The sequence below is a fragment of the Mirounga leonina genome, unplaced genomic scaffold (assembly GCF_011800145.1).
Source record: "Mirounga leonina isolate KUSES-001 unplaced genomic scaffold, KU_Mleo_1.0 Mir_125, whole genome shotgun sequence".
NCBI lineage: Eukaryota > Metazoa > Chordata > Mammalia > Carnivora > Phocidae > Mirounga > Mirounga leonina.
The window spans coordinates 49933533-49958998 of record NW_023270305.1 but is presented as its reverse complement, the minus strand read 5'-3'; the positions used below and the strand labels follow the sequence as shown (position 1 = coordinate 49958998).

At 39.7% G+C, this 25466-nt stretch overlaps 1 protein-coding gene across 4 annotated transcripts in view; it reads left to right on the top strand.

Moving 5' to 3' along the window:
* Positions 1 to 2478: 2478 nt before the first annotated feature.
* The window catches only part of UGP2 (UDP-glucose pyrophosphorylase 2), a 69706-nt gene continuing 46718 nt past the window's right edge, over positions 2479 to 25466 (top strand). The window contains exons 1-3 of one of the 4 annotated variants that reach the window (XM_035001438.1): positions 2479 to 2700; positions 19168 to 19295; positions 20130 to 20237. In XM_035001438.1, coding sequence (XP_034857329.1) covers positions 19182 to 19295; positions 20130 to 20237 — 222 coding nt within the window. In that variant the 5' untranslated portion in view covers positions 2479 to 2700; positions 19168 to 19181. The other 3 variants (XM_035001437.1, XM_035001440.1, XM_035001439.1) reach the window with 3 other exon arrangements.

Sequence of the window (25466 nt, the reverse complement as noted above, 5' to 3'; positions counted from 1 at the left end):
ACTAAATCTAAAAAGCCATCTCATTCCAAATTACCCCTGCATACACACTCCTTCCCAGGACCCCATCTTCATCCTCCTTTAGAATGCCCCAAGTTTCTACAAAGGTTTGTTTAATCTGTAAATCTATCTATCCATGTTACAGATTTCTAATGATAGATATATCAACATCATGCACCTTGAAGGGAAATTCCACAGTAGTGTATCATGAAAAAAAAGGATTAAATACGCATACACACACACATACACCAGTGGTCCACTGCCACGATCTCCCTTTCCTATCCCCACGTTATCTGCCAAGTGAGGTTATTTCTAGTGGCTCTAGAGGAAGTGGGAGGCTCTTTTACAAAATGTTTGGGAGCTCGAAACATAAGTTTTATTTTTTTAAAGATTTTATTTATTTATTTATGAGAGAGAGAGAGCAAGAGAGGCAGAGGGAGAAGCAGGCTCCCCAAGGAGCAGGGAGCCCGATGAGGGACCCGATCCCAGGACCCCGGGATCATGACCTGAGCCGAAGGCAGATGCTTAACCATCTGAGCCACCCAGGTGCCCCGAAACTTAAGTTTAAATCACTGTATAAGGAAATTCCATTTTACAGGGCACTATTTGAAAATAATACTTGGAAATATAGCTTCTAGAGTGCTACTTCTCTAAGAGCCAGTCTCTGGGTGATTATGGACTTAATTGTTGAAGACAGGTAGTTCCTTTTTGGAGATTTCTTGAGGCAGCAAATGTACAACGTCCTTTGGTACTATATCTCAATATTTAATCACTCATAAATCAAGATGTCATTCTTAGGTATTACCAAATGCTCTTGCTGCAATTAAAACTCACTTCCTCTCTCTTAACCATCTATAAAGGTAGAAAATAACAGATCATCCTACTTACAAAAAACCTTTTATAAATTACTCTTCATTGCCCTTTATCTTTTGCAGGCTAAGCAACCTAATGGGCCCAAATGTTTTGGTGGCATCTTATTTTGGTGTTAACACTGATTGATAAATACTATTTAGTGCTGCTATAATTTCTCTATATCACACAAAGGAGGCGGAGATTCTGATTCAGACTGTGTCTCCAAGTGCTGTTATTAAAATGTAGATATCTGGGTTTTAGACATTTCTTTGGTTTTATTTGGGGAAATTAGTTTTATAGCTGAGAGGTCAGTCTTTTCGGATTTCACGTAAGAAATGTATTACCAAGGACTGTTGCTCTCTAGCATGACAAATCACTGGCCTTTTCGGTGTTATTTATCTAGTAACATTTCCATATGAATATGTGGCACTAAATAAAGTTTGTTTAGAGATGAATCATTAAAAAATTCTCACTTTACCTTTGTTGATTAGTGTTGTCCAAAGCCTCAAAATCCTAGAATTACTTGGTTTATTGGAGGCCCCTAAGAGAGCGCTGCCATTCATCTGTCCTGACGCAGGCTGACTGAGTCATGAAGGGAAGTCTGAGATACGCCTTTGAGTCTTACAGGTGTTGGCAATACCAGGTGTGATTTAGCGGGCGCTGGGCTGGCCCTCTCGCCGATCTGGTTCCCACGCCACTGCCAATGTTCTTTTAACATCCTCCTTCCTTGTGGACATCAAGAATACTAAAGGTAAGCATCTCGAGGGGTAACATTAATTTCCACTTTGATCAGAAAAGTAAATGCCTAGGGCGCCTGGGTGGCTCAGTTGGTTAAGCGACTGCCTTCGGCTCAGGTCATGATCCTGGAGTCCCGGGATCGAGTCCCGCATCGGGCTCCCTGCTCGGCGGGGAGTCTGCTTCTCCCTCTGACCCTCCTCCCTCTCATGCTCTCTGTGTCTCATTCTCTCTCTCTCAAATAAATAAATAAAATCTTAAAAAAAAAAAAAAAGAAAGAAAGAAAAGTAAATGCCTATCACAGCAGAAATCTCTACAGAAATAGGTACTGGGGCGTGGTGGTTCTAGTGGCGGAGCCTTGTGACGCCCTAAATCCCTCCTTCTGTTTGTGGGCCTCACACATCCCACTGCTTAGTCCTTGACGCACCTTCACCCTCCCTAGACCAGAAGTAGTGAGTAGAGTTTGTATCTACTGAGAAGGGCCTGGGCTCGCTCAGGTAGTTGCCCTGGGGCGTTCTGGCTCTACCGGCCGCTTAGGTATCTATCTTCAATGCCTGGTAAACCGGAACATTTTTATGGACTACAAAAATAACCACTCGTGCTTCAGGTTCTCTCCCTTGCTGAAGTATCTGCAGAGGCTAGGAATTTTACTGGTCCCCGCCGCGGCAGACGCGGCTCCCACAAGCTGATCCCAGGGTCCAGCTCGGCGCCCACCTCCGCGGGGCTCCCTCGGGCCGCAGACGCCCCGCCCCCTGCCACCTACGCGCGTCTCATTGGTCAGGCCCTGCGTCCGCCTCGGCTCCTGACTGGTAGTTGTTCCTGTCCGTATGAGCTGCGGGGACATTTCCGCATTGAGCGGGGCTGCTCCAAATGGAGGGGGAGGGGAGGTGTTTGGGAGGAAGTGGGGGCTCGGGGTGTCACAAGCCGGCAGCCAGGTGGGCGCAGGGGGTCAGCAGCTGGGCTGTGACCGCTGGCGAGGAGTTCAAGTTGTGCATGTGTGAGGGGAGAAGGGGAGAGAGAAAGGTGCCTCAGAGGTGACATTCTCTCAGCCTGCGAGCCTTCTTCCCGGGGCGCCATAAACGCCCCCAATTTCCCAGCTGCTAAAAGAAGCAGAAGGTGGGTCTAGGTGGCGGTTTGGAGAGGCGGGGACGGACGTCCCAAGACCCCTCAGGCGGGTGTGTTTCCCTCTGGGAGACGTGTAAAGCTCCTCTCCGCGACCCGCCGTGTGGCCTGGGAGGGCGAATGTGGGGTTCGGGGCCCTCCCGCACTCCTGTCATCGGGCTCAGGGCGGCATGCAGTTTCTCCCCTCGCGGATGGACCCTTAGTGTTGGCTGCGGGGGAGGGGCGATGTGGCCTTCGGCCCCTCCCGAGAACAAGCCGCGGCAGGATTTCGCCACTCGCTGCTGGAAGGGGGCGAGCTGGCCGCTCCGGCCCGCCGGCGAGCGCCTGGAATTCTTGCCCCCTCCTAGTTCCGGGGTGTTTATGGGCTGGTAAAAATGGTTGCGTTGCCTCTCTTTGCGGCCTCACCCGCCTCCCGGACCCTGGTTGGGCGCTGGCAGCTGTTGACCGGGGTTTCCCGGGGAACTGGCCGGAGGCTGGACGGCGGTGAGGGGGAGGGGATGGGGGGGCCGGGTGCGGCCGGCCAGCGTCTGCTACGGTCCAGCCCAGGAGGGCGTGGGGACCCGGGGGGCGGTGAAATAGCCGTCGTAGATCCTCCTCTTTCATTGATGAAATTTAAGTTCGTGTGATTTTTACCTTTTCCGGGAGTCTCCAGTTGGCCCCGGTTTGTGTCAGGAGCGCAGTGTAGATAGGAGTTCCAAGCGGACTCACACTAAGTTCCTGTCTTTTTGGAAGTGGAGGAGGTTTTCCTGTTTGTTGGTTTTTTTGTTTTGTTTTTTGAGGCAGTTTTAATAGCTTTGAATAAATACTCCCTTAAGTGACTAAATATAGGAAGGGGAGAAAGAACACGTCGGTTGTTAAAGCAGGGGAGGAAGACAGAAGACCTGCCCTATAGCGTGGCTCCTCTAGAAATTAATATATATATACACATCAGAGTATTTTAATAAATCCCTAAAATGTCGAGATACGTACAAGGTAAGACCCCCCCCCCCCCCTTGTTTTTTCTCCTGGGTTGCTTCAGTCGGGAGGTGGGTGGTTTGGAAGTGGAAATGTTCATTTGAGACACTATTTGCGAAACCCTTTTTCTTAAATTGACATTTGAGCTGCTTTGAGCTGCTGGGTTGGCATTTTGGATACGTATAATTTATACCCCTGTGTTCTGCCGGGTTTAGTTCTGCCTCCCTGAAATCAGGTTAGTAGCACTCCGGCTCGCTAGGATAGTGGCTGTAAATGATGATAAAACAGGATTTTGCCTGCTGATTAACCCCTGTTCTCTTTTACTGGTGGAAGTCAAGGTAACCATGTGTGCGCGAACGGGAAGGGAAACTGGGAGGGCTGAGGGAAGGTAGGTGGGTTTTGCCAGGACTGTTGGGGAAGCTTTAGTGTTCTCTGCTTCTGCTCCGTTTGTGTGTACGTGGTTGGAGTCTCAGATTCAGTTATTGCGAAACCGGGAGTAGTCTGTAGAAGCTGGAGGTCATTTCAGCAAGAGAAATGACTTTGCTGCATTGCTGCTTATTTTTTCCTTCTTTGAAATCTGGAAAGATTATTAAGGTTTCTTTGAAACTTGAAAATTGCCCTCTAAATTTTACATGTCTATTAAAGAGTTAGCGAATGCCTCTGAACTGAGTTAAGCATTAAGATCGCTTGTATGTCTGTGTGTGTTGGTTGTACACACTGAAATTGGTCTGCCTTAAACCTGTCACTCACTAGTTTTTAGCATAGGATTTGCCTTCTTGTATGCAAGTAAACCCTTCTCTTGCAGACCCGAGTGTAAAAGCTTCAGCTGTCTTGATGAACACAGCTAGTGAAAGTTCACAACCACTTAATGTGTCTCTGAACAGAGGTACTTAAAAAAAAAAAAAAGGTCAGTTATGGCCATTATTTGATCTTAGGAATAAAAATGCCCTAGTAAGTTTTATATCATTTTATTAACTCTTCTTTGAGTTTTGTATAATAGATTAAGAGTATTTGGCTGCCTGTCTTATTATGGAAACAGACGGGACACTTACGCCTGCCTCCTTTAGCACTACGCTCAGAAATGTCACTTGTCATTAGACTTTCAAATTCATGTTATAACTTGTATGTGGTGAGACTTTTTATATTCTGATTGAAAAAATGTCTTAGTCAAGAATGGAAAAGCGAGGTAACTTAATTTTCTGGTTTTGTAACAGCAACAAAATTAGCAGAAAGCTGCTTTTGGCAAGAATATGCTAGGGAAAAATGGACAATCACTTTAAGAATATTACACTTCAGGTGTTCCTTGTAGTTATGCATTAGAATAGCTTGCATAGGTGGTGTGTGTTGACTGATTTCACAGACTTTGCTGTTAATGACTGTCTTCAGGAGATTCAAAATCCACCGTGGCAATACCTAAGAGTTGCTATGTATATTCCTTTCCCTTGCCATCTGCTTTTTTTTAAAAAAAATAAGCTTTTTATCTTGGAATACTTTCAGATTTATAGAAAAGTTCCACATTTGTCAAAACTAAGACCTTATCATAGGTACATTACTATTAACTAAACTGAAGAGTTATTCACGCTACTGTTCCATGATTGAATCCAACATTGCATTTAGTTGCCATTCACTTTTACTTTAAATGGTAGTTTTCCTTTTAAATTAGCAGTTTTGCACAAAAAGGTGATACCCCTCTCCTCCAAATTTAACATGATTGTGTTCCTGTTTGTCATTGTTTACATTTTGTACTTCAGGTGTAAGCCCTCTGAATGTTTAATTAACTCTGCTGCTGTTACAAATGATAAACCTAATTGGCTAATTCAGCTGTCTCCACAGATCAGTTTTCAAGTGTAAGGTTTGGGATTTTTGTCTTAGAATTTTTTTTTGTACCAGATCAAATTGTTTAATCTTTGCTATATCACTTACTGATATTTCTACTCATTGACACTTAGCTCGTGCCATTGAAGAAAGATTGAACAAATATTAGGCCTCTGTTTTCACATGTCTCATTTAAGCTTCATAAAACCCCTAAGAGGTAGATTTTTACACCTTACAGCTGAGGAAATTTAAGTATCTTGTCCAAAGTTCACAGCTGGTAAGCATTGAAATTCATATATGTGTCTAAAACCCTTGTCGTTTCTATTACCTTTTGTTGCTTCTCACATTAAAACCTTATCCAGATGGTTTGTTTCTCCAGCAAGACTGTCAGTTCCCTGTGGGCAAAGATAGTGTTATATCTCTGGGGGAAATACAGTGTCTTGAAATGGTGGATGCTCCGAAAGAATTTGTCACGGATGACAAATGAGAAACTCAGCATTTTCCATGTTTTTTTAGTAGGTTAGCCTACATTTTTATTTTCAGTTGTAGTTTTTTTATAACACCACTTAGATTACATAAATGTTATAAAGATAGAAGCGTTTGGATTTAGGTTTGAGTCCTGCTAACAGGTGATCTTAGATAATAACTTTTCTGAACCTCAGTTTCTACTTATATAAATATTGGGTACTAATACTTTGCCACAGGGTTATTGAGAAGCTGAAATGAGGTGAATTATATGAATGTCCTAGTCACAGATGGCCAGTGAGTTTTGCTTTTCTTTCTTAAAATGATGGTGGCCATACAGATAGCATTGCCACCATAAATATAACCACATGTCAACAGCAGTAAACAGAAACAAGGCAGGTATGACAGTTCTTTATTTTCCTATTCTAAGTTTAGTGTTTAGTCCCCCAGCACTTGGGAGTTGATATATTAAAAAAAAAAAAAAATGCAGGGGTAGGAGGGGGGAAGCTTGAATGGTGATATGAATACATAATTGGTGACAGTTTTCCTTTCAGTCCAGTCAACAAAACAATTTTTGAGTGCTTACAATGTGCAGTACACTGTATTGAGATTTCATGGGCATCTCTTATAGTGGGCACTTGAAATTCAGAACATCTAGGTATTATACCTGTGTGTTGTGTGCACGTGTTTTTGATTGCCTGGATCAAGATTTGGGGTTGCTATACTTGGCTTGAATCTCTTCTCCCACAGTTAGGCAATGTGCTTTGTAGGAAAACTGGGCATCTCCATTCTCAAGCACTGGGACCAGTAAGTCATTCCGTAGAAATGTTCAATTAATAAAAATGCTTAGTGTTGATAGGAGCACTCTCAGTATATATTCCTTGGCCAAACGAAGGTTTAACTTTCTTGGGGCATGTCCCGAGTCTGTGTTCCTCAGGCACTTAAATATCTTTCTTACAGGAAGACTCTTCTTTCCTGGATCTAGGATATAATTGCCTAGCTGTTGTATTCTGCCCTCAGGTCACCTTCTGGCTGCACCTGTGAAATTACTTTCCATTTGCTAGTTTTCTCCACTCCAGGGGTTGTTGCAGGGCCCCCAATTATTCTAAAAAAATGTGAGTACTAGCTGAGTGAGAAGGGACTCCCTGTCACAGTTGGAGGTACTAGGGGTCTTCAGCTGATAATGGGTGCCGTTTGGGATTTTGCTTTTTAAAAGTTTTGAGAGCTATGAGATAATCTCTCTACACATGATTTGAAATTTATAAATGGTGCAGGAAATATTGTCATCTAGCCAGCTAGGATCATGTTATGTGCTTATACTGTGATAGTAGAGGGACTTTTTTTAAACTGCTTTTACTAGGCCATTATCTATTTAAATTATATAAAAATGTCCCTTAATATTCTTAAGTTGAGGTACTTTTTTATATTTCAGGGGAAGCCATTTGAGTATCTCTGTGTCACTTAAAAAATATTTGAGGCCCATCGACTTTCCCATTTGTTGGAATTCTCTTTTTATGACCTTTTTTTTTGGTGATTCCTGCTTGGTAGATGGCAGCTAGCCAAGGAGGATTAGCTGAGCTAATTTTAACTGGAGGGGTCTCAGATGAATATAGGGATGAGATGCATTCTGGGGCCTGCTTGTGGAGGTTGGGCCTTGGCCTGCTTCTTCTCAAATCCTCAAACTAAATTTAGCTTTTTGCTGATTATTTAGATGACTACGATGCTTTTAGCCCAGGGGGATTGTGACATGGTTTTCAGACAGTAGTAGAGGGGGCAAAGCAATGATTAAGGGACACTCCTCATTTTTTAAAGATATGGCTTAGGATTTATTATATTGATAGAGGGAGGGGGACTTAATTAAATTAGAATCACAGTTATAAATGGAAAATTAAAAGAAATAGAAAAGAATAGTTGAGCTGATGAAAACTTTGTTTTCCACCATGGACTTGGTAATCTCTATGGTTAAATTGCCTTTGTTCTTGATAACTGGGTGTTTCTTCTAGTAAGATGGGTGATTTTCATTTGTGAAAGCCTACTGAGAAAAGAAATTGATAGGGAACATTAGAGAAATAAGAAATCTTAACTGGTATACTTCTTGGAAGTGCCATTTTAATATTCTGAAGATAAATTGAAAACTTTACGAGGAAATTACTCTAAAATGTTAAGTTTGAACAATAGGTGTTTTCTTGTGATACTGCTACACAGAGACCTTTCTCTGTGTATGTGTTATTTTTTTCATAGAAAATTGTAATTATAAATTGTAGTAACTTTAAAATAATGGGATACTTAATTTGTGTAAGGAACATTAGTTGGCCTAATAACGAAAATGTCCTAGGTAAAAGAATAATGTACTGTGTTTTCTATTTTCCACCAAATTCTATTTGGTATTTTTATGTGTAAGTGCGGATACTAGGAGTTCTCCTGAAAGTCAGATATATCCATTATTGAAAAGTTAATATTTGAAAGTCAAACTAGCTCTGATTATCTGTAAAAAAAAAAAAAAAAAATGAATAAGAGTTGACTGTACTAAGTTTCCATAATGGGATTTCTCTTGATATCTAGAATTTATGCCAGTGGAGAAAATCCCAGCATTATTAGAATAAAATTTGGGGGAGATCCTCTGAAGGTTTGGGATTTAGTAAATGAGGAAGTATGATTCACTTTACCACCATTTTGATTGCTTGGAATCTCTTTAGAAGCTTGACTTTTTCTAAAGACTTGTGTCCTTTTGACACAGCTTATGTTTTCTTTTTTTTATCTTTTTTTTTTTTAAGATTTTATTTATTTATTTGAGAGAGAGAGAATGAGAGACAGCATGAGAGGGAAGAGGGTCAGAGGGAGAAGCAGACTCCCCGCCGAGCAGGGAGCCTGATGCCGGACTCGATCCCGGGACTCCAGGATCATGACCTGAGCCGAAGGCAGTCGCCCAACCAACTGAGCCACCCAGGCGCCCCTTTCTTTTCTAAACTATCATATTTTGAACTTGGTATAATAGTGTTTGTATTGTGGACGTCTTCATCTTGGTAATTTGATAGATTGTTCCAGGCACAATGACAATTAATTGAAGCCATATGTCTTAGGCTTCTAAAATTCTTCTACCAGGCATGCATTTTTCTATTAATAACTTTTAAATTCGTGAAAGTTGGCTTGCCAAGCTATCAAAAGAAAATTAAACTTTATGTATATGATAGGGCTTAAGTGTGAGAAAGAGGATAATACTCCATTTGAAAGCTGTTTCCCAGTTATTGGTGTTGCAGACGTCTCCTTTAGTTCGTTGCAAAGTAATTGTTTAGGGCTCAATTTCTGCCTCTGCCAAGAGTCCCATTGTTTATTTTTCTCAGTTATTGCCAAAAGAAATCAATTGTGCCCCCAAACCATGTTGACAATTAAGGATTGTTTTTGAGAACCAAGGAGAAATTGGCTATGTTGTCTTAGTTAACTTACATAAACAACAAAATGTTTTGTTTTCCAAAACATTTCAAGATACTTGTTAATTTTTCCTATGCAAATCGAGAGAGTTCCCTGTTTCTCTGTGATTTCACTTGTATCTTTAAAAAAAGAATTATTCAGTGTATTCATGTATATGAAATAGTCATATTATGCTTAGTCCGCTGTTTAATAGTCACCAAAGTGTAAAAAATACTACTCTAGGGGATATTCCCTTTAACAATAACTCCATTGCTCCTTGGCCACAAAGGCCTGCAGACAAGTTGTTTGGAGTTTGCTTTCCTCTGGTTGTTGCCCTGGCAAAGGCTGATGTGATGTTTAAGCCCTGCCTAGAATTTTAAAAGTTCGAAAGAGTGCAGGAAAATGGAATAACACAGTTCTATGCACTGTTTTAGGTTCACTTATGCCAGTGATAGAATGCTTAGCCTTGGTAACAAAATATTTAGAGCGTGCATAAAAACTTTCTTCGATTTTTTTCACTGCCCAGAAAACAAACAGTATAGAGGGAAAAGGTGACGAGCATAAAAGGATGCTTATTCTGGTATGTAGTTTTAATCTCACCTAATAACATCACATGTAGACATAGTTGGGTTTTTGCATGTTTTCATTCAGGCATACTCCTGGAGGTGACAAACCATGTAAAAAAAGCACTGTAACCAAGAAAGGGGAGACCTTCCGTCAGGAAGAGGAGGGAGAAGCAGGGCACCAGGGTTTGGATTCCAGCCTGGCACTGCTACAGCGTCCTTAAGCAAGTCAGCATCTCTGGGGCCCTGTTCCGTCTCAAAGATAAGAGAATGGGACTCACTGACCTTAAAGCTTTTCCAAGCTTAGAATTCTAGTTTTATCTAAATGTACATATATCAAATTACAGGGCAAGCCTGCCAAATAATTTTTTGTGCTTGATGATGATGAGTTTGTTGTATCTCTTTTTCTTCCTCTCAACAAATGAGTGTTCTAGGCCCCTTGGCATGCCTTCTTATATCTGTTAAACTTTAATGCAAGGTAGTACTATTTAACCAGTTGACACATCTCTTCTGAAAAGTTTTCCAGAAGTGATACTTTCTTTTTTTCCCTTAAGATTTTAAGAGCTACTCTGTTGTATGAGAGCAGAATTAATCTTTATTAATGAGAAATGTGGTTTATGTGTAAATTCTAACAGTTAAAAACAGTTTTTAAGTTAATTTAGAGGTCATTTTGTCTAGATTGGCTATCAGTTTGAAATTTGTTTGACAACATACCTGATAATTGACTGATAAATCAGCCTCTTCTTAAGAAGCCTTGGGGACTTCCAAGGGCTCAAGACACAGTCCATATTTTGCTAGCCCTGCTTCCCCATGACCATAATTCCTGGCTCTTAAATACTTTCTCTTTGGCCTTATCAGACCCTACCTTCACTAGACTGGACTCTACCCACTTAATGCATTTCCACCACATAGCAGTATCATAATAGGCTCTTATTTATTTAATAAACATTACTTGAATATTTGCTATGTTTCAAGCTCTGTGTTAGGCGGTGGGAATATAACCTGGGCAAAATAGACATAATATATTTGTACAGAGATTATAACTTGGGAAAAAGACATTTAATAAACTTTAAAAAGCATGATGTTATAAAGGAGAGATAGAAGAATCACGTGAGCAACCATGCTTAGTTTTTGAAAGAGATCCAGGAGGATATTACATTTAAACTGAATTCTGATGAATGATATATATTAGTGGCTGCTCAAGCCACTAATATAAAAATATAAGTCTCAATCTCTTATTTACATATTATCAGGTGTCTGCACTGTGTCAGATGCTGAGGTAGGTGTTGGAAAAAAATTATTCATGGCTAGCGCCTTTGAAGTGTTGCATACAGACATCTAAGCAAAGAGTTAAATTTTAGGGGCTGTTTGATATAATATAGAGGCAGGAGTGATTAAAACCCTCACATTCAAGGAACTGTGATAGAAAGGAAGGCCTCGTTGCATGTTCAGAAGCTACCACCTAGAACATAGAACATGACCCCCAAAATAGCAGAAGCTACTCAAAATCGCAGAGTTTCAGGCTTTGGAGGCTGAGGTATTAGGTAGGTTTCCAGGAGCCTGGGATGATTTCTCATGATTTTGGAATTCATGCTGGGCCACTAATTTCTAATTTTTTTCCTCTTCATTTCTGCCTACCCTGCTCTAAATATGTTGAATGACACTTGAGATGTGTGTTTTGGAACAATCTTATAATAACTAGGATGCTTTTAATTTCACGGAACAGAAAAGTACAGACAGTGTTGGCTTAAAAACTGAAGGACTTACATCACATGAATCTTGAAGTGGGATGTTCCAGAGTTGGCTAATTGAGTATAAAGACTGCATCAGTCTTTCCTTCCTTCTCTGCTTTCTTAAGCCCATTTTTCTCATTCTTAGGTTAACTTCCCTTAAGCTCCCTAATGGCAGAAGAAACTGGAGGTGAGGGATGGGCACATATGTCCAGGGGCGGAAAAGATACTCTTTTTTTCCATGTGTCTCTTTTTTCAGTGAGGAGCACCTTTCTCCTAAGTCCTTTGGCAAACTATGCCCTCGTGGCTCACTGGCCAGAATCGTATTATGTTCCATGCTTAAACCAATCTCTGGGAAGGCTTTAGACCAATCTGGGCCTGGTGCCATCTCTGCCTTGGGGCAGACAATAGGTGACAGAATAGCATTGTGTAGGGAGATGAACGATGTGCATGACTCCTACAAATGTATTAAGTGGAGTATAATCTATATCAGAGCTACTCAAAGCAATACAGGTAGCATTCACTTATTAGAAATGCATATTCCCCCCACACCAGACCTACCTCCAGAGTCAGAATTCTGGGAGCTTGCCCAGGAATCTATGTTTTAAGAAACCAAACCCTCCAGGTGATTTGTATGCACATTGAAGTTTTAGAAGCACTATTGAGATACCACAAATGAACTAAGAAATTACAACCTTTAGGCATTCTTCTCTAGCACTTTCAGTAACTTTGGCTACTCAAAAAGTTATTTCAACTTGGTTTTTAAGACAGGTCTGGCTAAGGAATTTGTATTTGTTTCTCATCAAATGCAAATCCCATCAATGAAGAAAAGAAGTGATGTGACTGGGGTTGCAGTTTAGGGAGACCAATCCATTCTGCTTGGTACCACAGGTTAGAGTGACATATGGGCAGACTGGTTAGAAAGCTGTTGTCATCATGACCAGGAGAGTGAAAATGAGAGGGAAGTTAAAGTAGCAGCAGTGGGAATGAAAAGCAATGAGTGGAGTTGTGGCAATTGAAGTATATAGTATTGGATTGATGTTATATGAGGGGAAAGAAGGGAAGAGTCCAACTGTGCTGAGGTTTATAGGTCATCTAGCACTGACTAGGAGAATGTTCATATCATGGGGAGCAGGGAGGGAGGTGTATTTGGTTTAGATGATTTGGACATGTTGAGTTTGAGGTACCCAACCTGAGTATACAGATAGAAAAAGTCTAGAAGGCTGTAGGGAATGTGAGTCTGGAGCTCCGAAGAAAAGATAAGGATGTGAGGCACATATTTGGGAGTTACCAGTAATGAGACTGGTAAGGTCATAATTGAGGGCAAGAGCGGTCTGGGGATAGAATCTTAGGAAACTCAGGAAGTAGAGAAGAAAGAGCCAGTTACAGAAATTGAGGCCCGGTCACAGAGGTAGAAAAAGAATGTAGAGTAATATTGGGTAATGGAATCCAAAGAAGAAAAGCTTTTCTAGGAGGAATATTCACAAATAACTGAGTTTAAGGACTGCAGTGACAACCCAAAAGAGGATAGTTAGCTTTAATTGGTCATAAATCTAGTCAGTATATGTCCTCAACTTTATCCATGGATATTTCCAGTTACCAGTACATTCTTAGAGTTTTAAACTTACAGTAGTCCCCCCCCTTATCTGCCGTTTACTTCCCTCAACTGAAGTCTAGAAGCAGATGATCCTCCTCCTGACATACTGTCAGAAGGTCAATACAGGCATACCCAAGAGATATTTCAGGTTTAGTTCTGGACCACAGCGGTAAAGCAAATATTGCAATAAAGTAAGAGTCAAATGAGTTTTTTTGGTTTCCTGGTACATTTGAATGTTATGTTTATACCGTACTGTAATCTATTAAGTGTGCATTATGTCTAAAAAATATATATACCTTAATTAAAAATATTTTATTGCTAAAAAATGCAACCATCATCTGCACTTTCAGCGAGTCATAATCACTGGTTACAGATCACCATAACAAAGATAACAATAATGAAAAAGTTTGAAATATTGTGAGAGTAATAAAATGTGACACAGAGACACAAGTGACCAAATGCCATTGGAAAAAAGGTGCTGATAGACTTGCTCAATGCAGGGTTACCACAGACCTTCAGTTTGTAAAAAAAAAAAAAAAAAAAAGGCGGGGGGGGCAATATCTGCAAAGTGCAATAAAACGAGGCATGCCTGCAATAGCTTAACGCTATGTCACAATGCCTATATCGTTTGCTTTACTTCATCTCGTCATGTAGGCATTTTATCTTCTCACAAAGTCACAAGAAGGCTGCGTACAGTACAATATTTTGAGACCACATTCATATAGTGCATTACAATTATCCTATTTTATTGTTAATCTCTTAGTATGCCTAATTTATAAATTAAACTTTATCATAGCTATGTATGTATGTATAGGAAAAAATAATATATATATATAAATAATATATATGGAAAAAAATAATATATATGGGGTTTGGTACTATCCGTGGTTTCAGGCCATCCATTGGGAGTCTTGGAACATATCCCCTGCAGATGAGTGGGGACTTTACCATACTTGGCTCACAAGTCATTTCCTGGTTTAAGGTTAAGTGAGCTCTCTAATACTCTGACTTTGGGTTCCTCTCAGTGTGGGTTTCCACAGGAAGGTTGGGACTGATAGATCTAATGAGTGGTGGTGGGGAGGTGGCCTGGGGAGAGCTCCTAACCTCTGTTGCTCTTGGTATTCTTTCTATAGTCTTTCCATGGCCTGTGCATTGTGAAGCTAGCTGTGGGGCACCTGGGTGACTCAGTCACTAAGCGGCTGCCTTCGGCTCAGGTCATGATCCCGGGGTGCTGGGATCGAGCCCCGCGTCAGGCTCCCTGTCTCTCTGCCTGCTGCTTCCCCTGCTTGTGCTCTGTCTCTCTCTCTGTCAAATAAATAAATAAAATCTTAAAAAAGAAAAAATGTGAAGTTGTTTTGTTTGTGCCAGTATCGGGATGTCAGGGAAGGGTATTATGTATACCTCTTAGTTGATGAAATGGATGAAATGAAATACCTGAATTAAATGAAAACCATCACTTGTTAGACTGAGTGTCTCCTACCTCTTGATTCTATTGCTTTCCTCTTCCTTTTTTTCCTTTCTTCCTTTTTTTTTTTGGCTCCAGCTGGATAGGGGAAAGTCCATGATGTTGAAATTTTAGTTCTTGTGAACAAGGAAGAATTAGGAAATTGATGTGGCAGAAAAACTTCTAAAAAAAAAAAAAAAAAAAGTTACTGCCTGTTCTATCCCAAATTGACTAAATTATAATTAAGTCACCAGGACAATTCTAGTAAGCCCATTTGGAAGGGAGTTTCCTGTCTGTTCCATTGGGTATAAGAAGACATTCTGATAGAAATGCTTTTGGAGTGTTATTTTTGGATTTTGTGCCAAGGATTAAAGAGAGTCAGACTAGGAGGAAAAAATGAGCAGGATATTTCCACCTCACTGTGGTGGGATGGCACTCAGATAAATTTGGCTTTGCTTCTGAGCTCCAGCATTTGCTGGTTCTATGACCTTGGGTAACTCATTTAACTATTTCAGCCTTAATTTCCTCTTTAAAATGTTGAGGGTAGATAAAATGCTCCCTGTCATCTCTCAAAATGTTTTGAGTTATGGCCAAGGTAATGAAATGTCTTTTTTAAAAAAATTTTGTAGCTGTTCTTTTATTTTTCATTTTTATTTACTTATTTTTTTGAGAGAGAGCGTGTTCACACAAGCAGGGTTTGGGGGAGGCCAGCAGAGAGAGAGGTAGAGAGAGAATCCTAAGCAGTCTCCATGCCCAGCGCGGAGCTGGACACGGGGCTCTGTCTCACGAGCCTGAGACCATGACCTGAGCCGAAACCAAGAGTTGGTTGCTTCATCGACTAAGCCACCCAGGCACCCCAGTAATGAAATGTTTGATTCCTAATCCACTGTCCAAAGTTGAGGATGAGCAGTTCTCAGTTGCTAGGAAGTGAGAAGGGATAAAACATTTTGGGAGGTTAGGGATCTTGCATTATTCATGGGGTTCTTTAATTGACCTTCCATTAGAAACACAACTGTCATTGCCAGAAGTGCAACCTGAGAATGTAAGTCCAAGAAAGCTTTTAAGGTCTGTATTTCCTTTCCTACCAGAAATTCCAGACCTTTATTAGAAATTCAGGATGGATAAGGAGGTCACTGCTAAGGGAAATGGTTTCTAGCTCTGTGCCTCCCAGTCTGTGTCAGGTGTTTAAGATAGACACCCTTCTTGATTAAGCATAAGTTGTTATTCTTGCATATGCTTTAATCCTTAATAGCCCTTCTTTATTCTTTAGTCCCTAAAAAACAAAACTTCATAGTAGCACCGCCCAGAGGACAGGGAAGGAAACAGCAGTGGAATAGGGTGGAAGAGGTGAAAGGCACTTCATAATGTTCTTTGTTGTATTAGCTGTTCATACCTGTAGAGTGGCTGGAAGGAATACAAGTTGTTCTGTGTTTGCATTTGGTGCTATATTAAAGGAATGGGAAGAATAAAGGTTAGGGATATTTGTTACAACTTGAGTTTGAATCTGTCTGGGGGTTTTTTTTTTTTTTTTTTTTTTTTATCTGTATCCTAAGGTTGAACCTCCTGCAGCTGGCAAATATCACATGTAGCATTAAATGTGTCTTTCAGCCAGCCTTTCTTGGCTTGATAGGGAGGATTGTGAGATGGGTTTTGTGTGTTTTTACCTTAAACCATGTAGAATGATAGGCAGTTCTACAGAGGAAGTCTCTAAAGCTTGGGGTTTTTTTTGTTTGTTCGATTTTTGTTTTTGTTTTTTTTACTATTCTCATGTAGACAAATCTCAAACAGCTACTACAGTTATGTTCAAACTTTGCAGTTACATTTCTTGTTATCTCATCTTGGCATTTGCCCAGAATATAAATTAAATGTTCCCATCACTAATTTTTAGGAATGTGACTGAGAATGCTGGCTTTCAAGATCTAACTTCAACAAAGCAGCAAGTCTGTAGATGTCTTTGAGTCCAACAAAAACTTTTTTAAAAAATCATTATAAAGTTCCTGATCCATTTTAATCCATCTGTGACACAGAATCAAAAAATTCATGTGTTCCTTAATTTAGAAGTTTTATATTTAGTAAATTTTTCTTCTAAATTATTTCTTAAATATGGGCATTGGCTTAAAGATTGGGGGAGAGATATCCCAGGTATACATGGCACAGCAGGGTGGGGGGTGGTTCTTAAACTGTGACAAATTTTTTTTTTTTTTAAAGATTTTATTTATTTTTTTGACAGAGAGAGACACAGTCAGAGAGGGAACACAAGCAGGGGGAGTGGGAGAGGGAGAAGCAGGCTTCCCGCGGAGCAAGGAGCCCGATGCGGGACTCCATCCCGGGACCCCGGGATCATGACCTGAGCCGAAGGCAGATGCTTAACCGACTGAGCCACTCAGGCGCCCCAACTGTGACAAATTTTAAAATTAAGTCAGCCAAGGGATGAACCTTTGTAGTTGATGTCACATTAACTCTAGTTTAAAATGTTCTGCAGGAGTGTTTTAATTACCTGTCATAGTTACGCAGAGGTGCTCATCCATTGTTATGAATTTTTACAAATGATAAGTTGCTTACATTTAGGTTGGTTTATGGAACACAAAGGTGTGTTTCTTAGCTCAAAGAAGTTATTTATGGACCTGTTTGGGTCACTTAAAAGTTTTACTGGAGTCATAAACTTATTTTTGTTGTGGTTTATGCCTATAAAAAGAACACAGGTAGAAAATGGCTATTTTAGGATTAGATTATGTGCTCTCACCAAATTTCCTTTTCTTTTTTCCCTCTTAGATTTCAGTATGACAGAAAATGGATTTAAAAAGGTTTTTGAAGAGTGATGTTAAATATCTCATTTGTTAACATTTTTAGGTATTTGGGAGAAGGATAAGCTGTCTACATTAAATTAATTGCTTTAAGAATTACATAATTTACTAATTTCTGTTCTCACAAGTATCTTAAAAATATCATGTTGGCTTTAACTCTGTCTGTATAAATGTTTTCTTCTGCCCAGATAACAAATAAAAGAATTTATGGGGGGGCGCCTGGGTGGCTCAGTCGGTTAAGCGTGGGACTCTGGATTTCAGCTCAGGTCATGATCTCAGGGTCCTGGGATTGAGCCCCAAGTTGGGCTCCATGCTCAGCACAGAGTCTTCTTGAGATTCTCCCTCTCCCTCCCCCTCTAACCCTTCCCCTGCTCTCGCCTCTAAAATAAATCTTTTAAAAAAATTTATGGTATGTGGGAGGGAGTATTTTTAGTTTTATTGAAATATGATTCTGGGGGCGCCTGGGTGGCTCAGTCGGTTAAACGTCTGTGTTTGGCTCAGGTCATGATCCCAGAGTCTTGGGATCAAGCCCCGCATCGGGCTCCCTGCTCAGTGGGAAGCCTGCTTCTCCCTCTCCCACTCCCCCTGCTTGTGTTCCCTCTCTCACTGTGTCTGTCAAATAAATAAATAAAATTCTTAAAAAAAAATGATTTTGCTAATTGTAGGACTAGTTATCAAACAAAATGTTTGAACATAAGCTTCAAAACTACATTTATAAAATAAGTTTGAGTTAGGTATTGAAGAAAAAGGGTAAGATGAACAATAGTTTGATTATCCCTTATTTTATAAGTAATAGACAAGATAATTACTATCTAGATAAGCATGTAAAACAACCTGTGTTGGCATTTTTCTCCCAAGGTACTTAGGCCTGGAATGTTTTCTTTTTCTATATTTTTCTATTTTTATTTGTTTTCATCAGGCATTTCTGTCACCTTTAGTGAGTCACCTTTAGTGAGATCCATCTATCACAAAGATGCCCAGCTATGCCAAAAGCCCTGATAGTCTTGTCTGACACAGATAAGCCTGAAAAGTCTTGGCTGAAATTGAGGACAAGAAGTGGGGAAGCAGCTGTGTCCTTTTAAGTGAAAATTTTGGTGCCAGAGACATAGAGGCACCTGGGAATTGCCAGTATCTCTCAAGGGGTTTTTCTTTAGTAAGGGATGTGAAATTGGCGTGGCTTCCCTTCTAAAATGGAAAGAATTCCTTAATGTTTTCATCTGGCCTGGAGGGGAAGGGGTTTTTTGCTTCTGTGAAGTTGCTCAACCCCTTTGGTTCTCTTATCAGGCAGTAGTTCCATAAGGGCATGTTCTGTAAAATATACCCTTATTAACATTATTCCAATTGTTCCCATTTTTCTCCAGCTTTGATGGCTAAGAGGGAAACATTAGTAGACATGGAACTATGTGCACAAGTGAGGATTAATCCTTTTATTCCCACATGCCCCTTATTCCCAAAAGTGTTTTAGTGTTTCAGATATACTAGTAATGCATACAGGTGTACCAAATTTCAGGCCATATGGTTATATAGTCCTAAATAGTTGACACTACTGAAATCCGAGAGGATGATGAGACCATAGGATTGAGCCCTTTTCATTTGCTGGTGCACTAGAAATAAATCAGTTATAGCTTACCAGCTGTGAACAGCTGTCTGATTTTTCTGTTGGTGGTTTTATGTTTTTAAGATCTTAGCAAAGCCATGTCTCAAGATGGCGCTTCTCAGTTTCAAGAAGTCATTCGACAAGAGCTAGAATTATCTGTGAAGAAGGAACTAGAAAAAATACTTACTACAGCACCATCACGTGAGTTTGAGGTAAGGATTCTACAATGTTTTGTTGCTTCCATCCATCGACATACTGAATTGCTATTGCCGCTGTTGATCATCTAGCCTGAAATAAGCACAAAATGTAAGAGCAATAAAAAAAATTAGGATTGCTTAACAGTTAAGGATTTTCAGCATTTGCCCATTGTTAAACCATTGTCCTTTTTTAATTCTAGGAAGTTTCTAAAGTCTAAAAGAATCAGAACAAAATTTCATTTGTTCTGTATTCTAATATCATTGGGTAGAAAAACGGATACCAGTATTCAGTTAGAATTGTGAGAAGTTTATCAACCATATAGCCTGCTGCATGCCTTTTTCCAGAGAGCCAGTTCTAATAAAACCATGCTACTTTGTCAGCTATCATAGAGGTTTCCCAGCATAGACAGGTATTTTTACTTTTCTGCTTATAAATCAATACATCAACCTTTTTCAGTTTCAAATTTGTACTTAATGTTTTGAGTTTAGCTGTGTCTTGTGCCTTTTTCTTCAGATAAAGACTAATTTTCATTAAAAGAGGTAGAGAAAGATATTGGTGAATAAATGTAGAGAACCAATTGAAATACCCATGGACCTAATGGCGTTCAGTTTACATGATACTGGTGCAAGATTTGGAGGATTATTTGCTTGTATTCCTTTAAGTATGGTTCCTATTAGCTTTTCTTCCTCTTCACTTTTAAGTTGGGGATACAGAAAAGTCTCTGTACTGCTTCATGTCCTAATAGTACAAGAATTTCATTGAAAGGTGTTTTTAATGTATAATATGTATCTATACTTATTAAATAGTAAGCATTCTGCTAGTTGTAACAAGAACTTCTATTTTCATAGCACACTAAAAAAGACCTTGATGGATTTCGGAAGCTATTTCATAGATTTCTGCAAGAAAAGGGACCTTCTGTGGATTGGGGAAAAATCCAGAGACCTCCAGAAGATTCGGTAAGTTTTAGATAAGATGTAGGAAAATTTAAGGTAACTTAAAACCTGGGTTTAAATTTGGGAGTGAGGTACTGTGGGTGAGAACCATCACTTGAGACATAGACAGGAATTGCTTTGCATTCTCTTCCCTCATAACAAAACTACAGAGATAGCCTACTGCCTTCCCTTCTGTTAGTCCCATCTTTTCAGTCCTGCAGAGGACATATGAAAGTCTAATCACCCTATAACGCTACCTCATAACTTTTTTTTCTTAGAGATTTTATTATTTGAGAGAGAGAGAGAACAAGAGGGGGAGGGGCAGAGGGAGAAGCAGACTCCCCGCTGAGAGGGAGCCCGATGTGGGGCTCAATCCCTGGACCCTGAGATCATGACCCAAGCTGAAGGCAGATGCTTAACTGACTGAGCACTCAGGCACCCCATCACTACCTCATAACTTAACATCCCTGAATATGAGGTGATTCTTTTGCAAAGTACCAATCACACAGTAAGAGCTTCATTTATGTTCTTTTCTTCCTTCTCTCTCCCAAACTATCTGATTTCTCATAACCTTTAGTGTCTTGTACAGATGCTAAGTCACCTACTTAAAGCTCTCCTCGTGCTTTGAAACCATCTTTATAGCCCTATTTCTCCTGCCTGCTTTTCACGTGTTGTATTTCCTAGCTTCTAGACTTCTGTGTATGTCATTTCCTTGGAATACTTTGGTCTCCTCACCTGTCAAAATCCTGCCCATTCTTTGAGGCTCAGTCCAAATGCCTCCATCTCTGTCATTGACCCCTAGCATAAAGTTGCTCTGAAGAAGGATAGTGCAGTAGTATTAGAGGTACAAATCCTAGTTTGACTACTTACGAGTTTTATGTAAAATGAGAATAATACCAAGTGACTTATGTACTTTACAGGGTTGTTATGAGGCTTTATTAAGTATATGTGGAAACATGTTAAACCATGAAGCCTTTTTCAGATACTGGTGGTTATTTCGACCATAATGTGGCACTTAGCTGGCTTGAGTAGTAGTTGATTGTATGCATGTGTTGTCGTCTTACCAGACCTTGAAGCCAGGGAACCCTGTGTCCTGAGCAAATGTTTATTGAATGGATGATCTAAATGCAGTTATTGTCTAGGGAATAGGTTTTGTTAACATAGTGACCTTTCTTCCCTGTCCTATTTGACGTCTGCTGCTTTGTAGCACTTTTCATTGCAGGTAGAAGAGACTTGGTAGAGTGGAGCAATTGTTTGTAGATAGTTTATCTCTTAAATGTCTCCAATCTTAGGTAATCTAATATTGGTTTTAAAACTGCTGTTTAGAGCAGGGGTTTGGCAGAGTACTACATGAAGGCTGCTACACTGACTGTGTTTGTAAAGTTTTATTGGAACATAACTGCACACATTCATTTATATACCATTTATGGTGGCTTAAGCTAATGGAGTCTCTTGTATTTTTTCCTGAGAAAATCTTAAATACAGTTCTTGGTTAGGAGTACTTTTATTTCTAGTATGTGGAAAGTGCTTTTTAGTTCTTAAATTTGTTAAAATTATGAAATACATGCTCATTGTAAAAAAAACAAAAAGCAAAAAAAAAAAAAGAAACAAGCTTAAAAAAAAATCCCACCTAAGCATTCACCTTGAGGAGTTTCTCATGGTTTATGTTGAAGGTAAAATTCTTCTCGCCTATAATGCTTGCCAGTTACTGTGTGTGTGTGTGTGTGTGTGTGTGTGTGTGTGTGTAAGTGTAAAAGGTCTACTATTTTGGTCTTTGATTCCTTGGCCTTAGTGAATGAATTATGATTGATTTTTTCTGATTTTAAGTGTAGAATTAATAATATTTTCTCCTGAAAAAGAGTAATAAGAGAAAAGGAACTATTTGTAAATTCAGTCAGATTTTTAAAAATGTTTGGGAATAGGCCTAAAATTATAACAAAAATTTAGGCAAATTTATTTCTCTCCTCTTAAGTAACTATAATTTTTTCCTAGGAATTTATTCCTCATTGAAGTAACTTCATTTTTGTAATTAATGATGAACCTGGGTGTAAAGGTATGGTTAATTCTTGCTTGCATACCTGGACTTTTTTGGTTTTTTTCCTACACAAACTTAACTGTTTGATGATAGTGCCTACCTTGAAGGAAGGCACACAGATTTGTTACTTTCAGTATATTTTAATGTTCAAGATTGAGACCATGTGGCTTACATAACCTAACATATTTCCTTCCTGGCCCTTTATGGAAAAATGTTGCTGACCCCATCTTAGTATACTTATTTTCAAAAGTTCTTCAGTAGTTTACTTCTTTGGCCTCCAGAAAACTGATCTTAAGTACCATTTTCAGTTCAGATGATTAATTTTTAGATAAAAATATTTTTTATAAATGCTAGATTGAAGGATATGCTCATAGATAGGCATTGAAATTTTGTTGTCACATTTTACTCACTCTTGCCTACTGTGTTGAATACTTCAGTTTAGCTCTGTCAGTAAGCATATACATGTTTTGTTTTGTTTTTTAATTTTTGGTTTTTTGTTGAAGTGTAGTTGACACATAATGTTACACTAGTTTCAGGTGTATGATATAGTGATTCTTAACAATTTTATACTTTATGCTGTGCTCACTACAAGTGTAGCTACCATCTGTCCCCATATAGTACTCTTATAATTATTGCCTATATTCACTGTAACTTACTGTTTAACTGGAAGCCTGTCTCTCCCATTCCCTTCCCCAGCTTTGCCCACCTCCCCTCCCCTTTCACAACCATGAGTTTGTTCTGCACATACGTGTTTTTTTTTTTTTTTTTTTTTGAAAAGCCTATTATGTCCACAGGCTCCTGGCTGGCTCAATTGGTAGAGCATCTGACTCTTGATCTCAGGGTCATGAGTTCAAACCCCACATTGGGCATGGAGCCTACTTAAAAAAATAAATAAGGAGTCCATATTTTATTGAATTATGGCTAAGAGAAAAGAACTCAATTTATGGAGTTATGGTATAATGCTCTGCTCCAGTTTTGTGAATATTAACTATATAGATGTTATAAACAAGATGTATCTTGATATTTAGCTATATAAACAAAAGAAAGATTTATTTACTTATTTTTTAGGATTTTATTTATTTGACAGAGAGAGTGAGAAAGAGCATAAGCAGGGGGAGCTGCAGGCAGAGGGAGAGGGAGAAACAGGCTCTCCGCTGAGCAAGGAGCCTGACGCAGGGCTTGATCCCAGGCCCTGGGATCATGACCTGAGCCAAAGGCAGATGCTTAACCGACTGAGCCACCCAGGTGCCCCCCAAAAGAAAGTTTTATAAAAATGTATTAAGGTAGGGCGCCTGTTATCACCTGGCTGATCGTGACCTCTGGTGATAATAAGGTACATTCTCCTTTATGTAAAAAATGTTCTCTAAAGAAGGTTTTTTCATTTAGGTAGGAACACAGGGTCCCTGGTTGACTTGTTATTGTTCTTGTTTTAAAGCCCCCAAAAGGGTGAGGATTTATTTGTAAATGGGGAAGAGTTATATAGGGTCCAACTCTTTTTTTTTTTTTAAGCAGAGAATTGGCATGAAGAATATCACATAATGTGATTTTAACCTCAACAGATTTTTGGTTGGGCTCCATAAAATAATTGAGAGCTTTTCTTAGTCTATCAGTACAAAACATTAAAATGTATATGTTTAAATGGTAAGGCATTCTGAGAAAGTTAGTGTATGTGTGCAGAGTAAAAATACACACTGGTTTTTTTTTGGAAGTTGAATCATAGTTTATTGTGCAGTTAATGTTTGCACATCTTTTTTGAAAGACTTACTAAGGGCAGTTTGGCTGAGGATTTGACATGATGTGATAATAGGATTGTTTGCTTTGAGCATCCCTTGTTGGGTGAAAAGTTTTTTTTTTTTTAAAGATTTTATTTATTTATTTATTTGACAGAGAGATAGAGAGCACAAGTAGGCAGAGAGGCAGGCAGAGGGAGAGGGAGAGCCCAACGCGGGACTCGATCCCAGGACCCTGGGATCACGACCTGAGCCGAAGGCAGCCGCCCAACCGACTGAGCCACCCCAGGCGCCCCGGCTGAAAAGTTTCTTAACTGCAGTCAGCTAATGGTATAGCCATTAGAGACTTGTTTTCTGTGTGTGCAAAGAAAAATAAGATCTTGAATGTAATAGTCCTCTACAAAAAGGAAATAGTGACATTTAAGGAGATGGCCCTGAGGATATGGCTGGATACCAATGAATCTAATCTTTTCCTTGATTATAAAGTTTTAAACTGGTAATATAGAGAACTACTAATCTAAGCAAATATATTTATACATACTTTAGGAAATATTTCTAAAGCTCTAATTCCCTACTTTTGATTCCACGATAAAATCAATAGTATTTAATTTTCCTCAGGACTACCTTCCTTCACATGCCTATATATACAGGGCCTTTATGAAGGGAATGTGACAAAGAAGGCTTATTTTGGGCCTGTTATTTTTATTATTATTTATTTATTTATTTATTTTTTTTGAATTTTATTTATTTATTTGAGACAGAATGAGAGAGAGAGAGAGCACGTGAGAGGGGGGAGGGTCAGAGGGAGAAGCAGGCTCCCTGCTGAGCAGGAAGCCCGATGCGGGACTCGATCCCGGGACTCCAGGATCATGACCTGAGCCGAAGGCAGTCGCTTAACCAACTGAGCCACCCAGGCGCCCTGGGCCTGTTATTTTTAGTTCCATTTTGGTTACTTATTTATTTCACTACAGAAATAGTAATGGTAAATATGTGGCCCTTTTTTTTTTAAGATTTTATTTTTTATTTATTTATTTGACAGAGACACAGTGAGAGAGGGAAAGCAAGCAGGAGGAGTGGGAGAAGGAGAAGCAGGCTTCCTGCTGAGCAGGGAACCTGATGTGGGGCTCGATCCCAGGACCCTGGGATCACGACCCGAGCCGAAGGCAGGTGCTTAACGACTGAGCCACCCAGGCGCCCAAATATGTGGCCATTTTAATGTCAGTTCCATGATTGGCTTTGAGAGACTCCAGGTAATACTGTTGGACCAGGGTCTCTAATGACTGCACTTGTGTCTAGAACAGAGGACAATCTAGTCCCACAATACTGAGTTTCTTGGGAAAATTGTAACATGGATATAGATGGTAGTACCACTCTGTGAACATGCCATTGCCCCCTGCCCAACCCCTACCCACAGAGATTCTTTTTGGACTTTGGCTCATGTTTTTCAAGACCTAATACAGATAATTTTATTTATTAAAATCTCCAAGT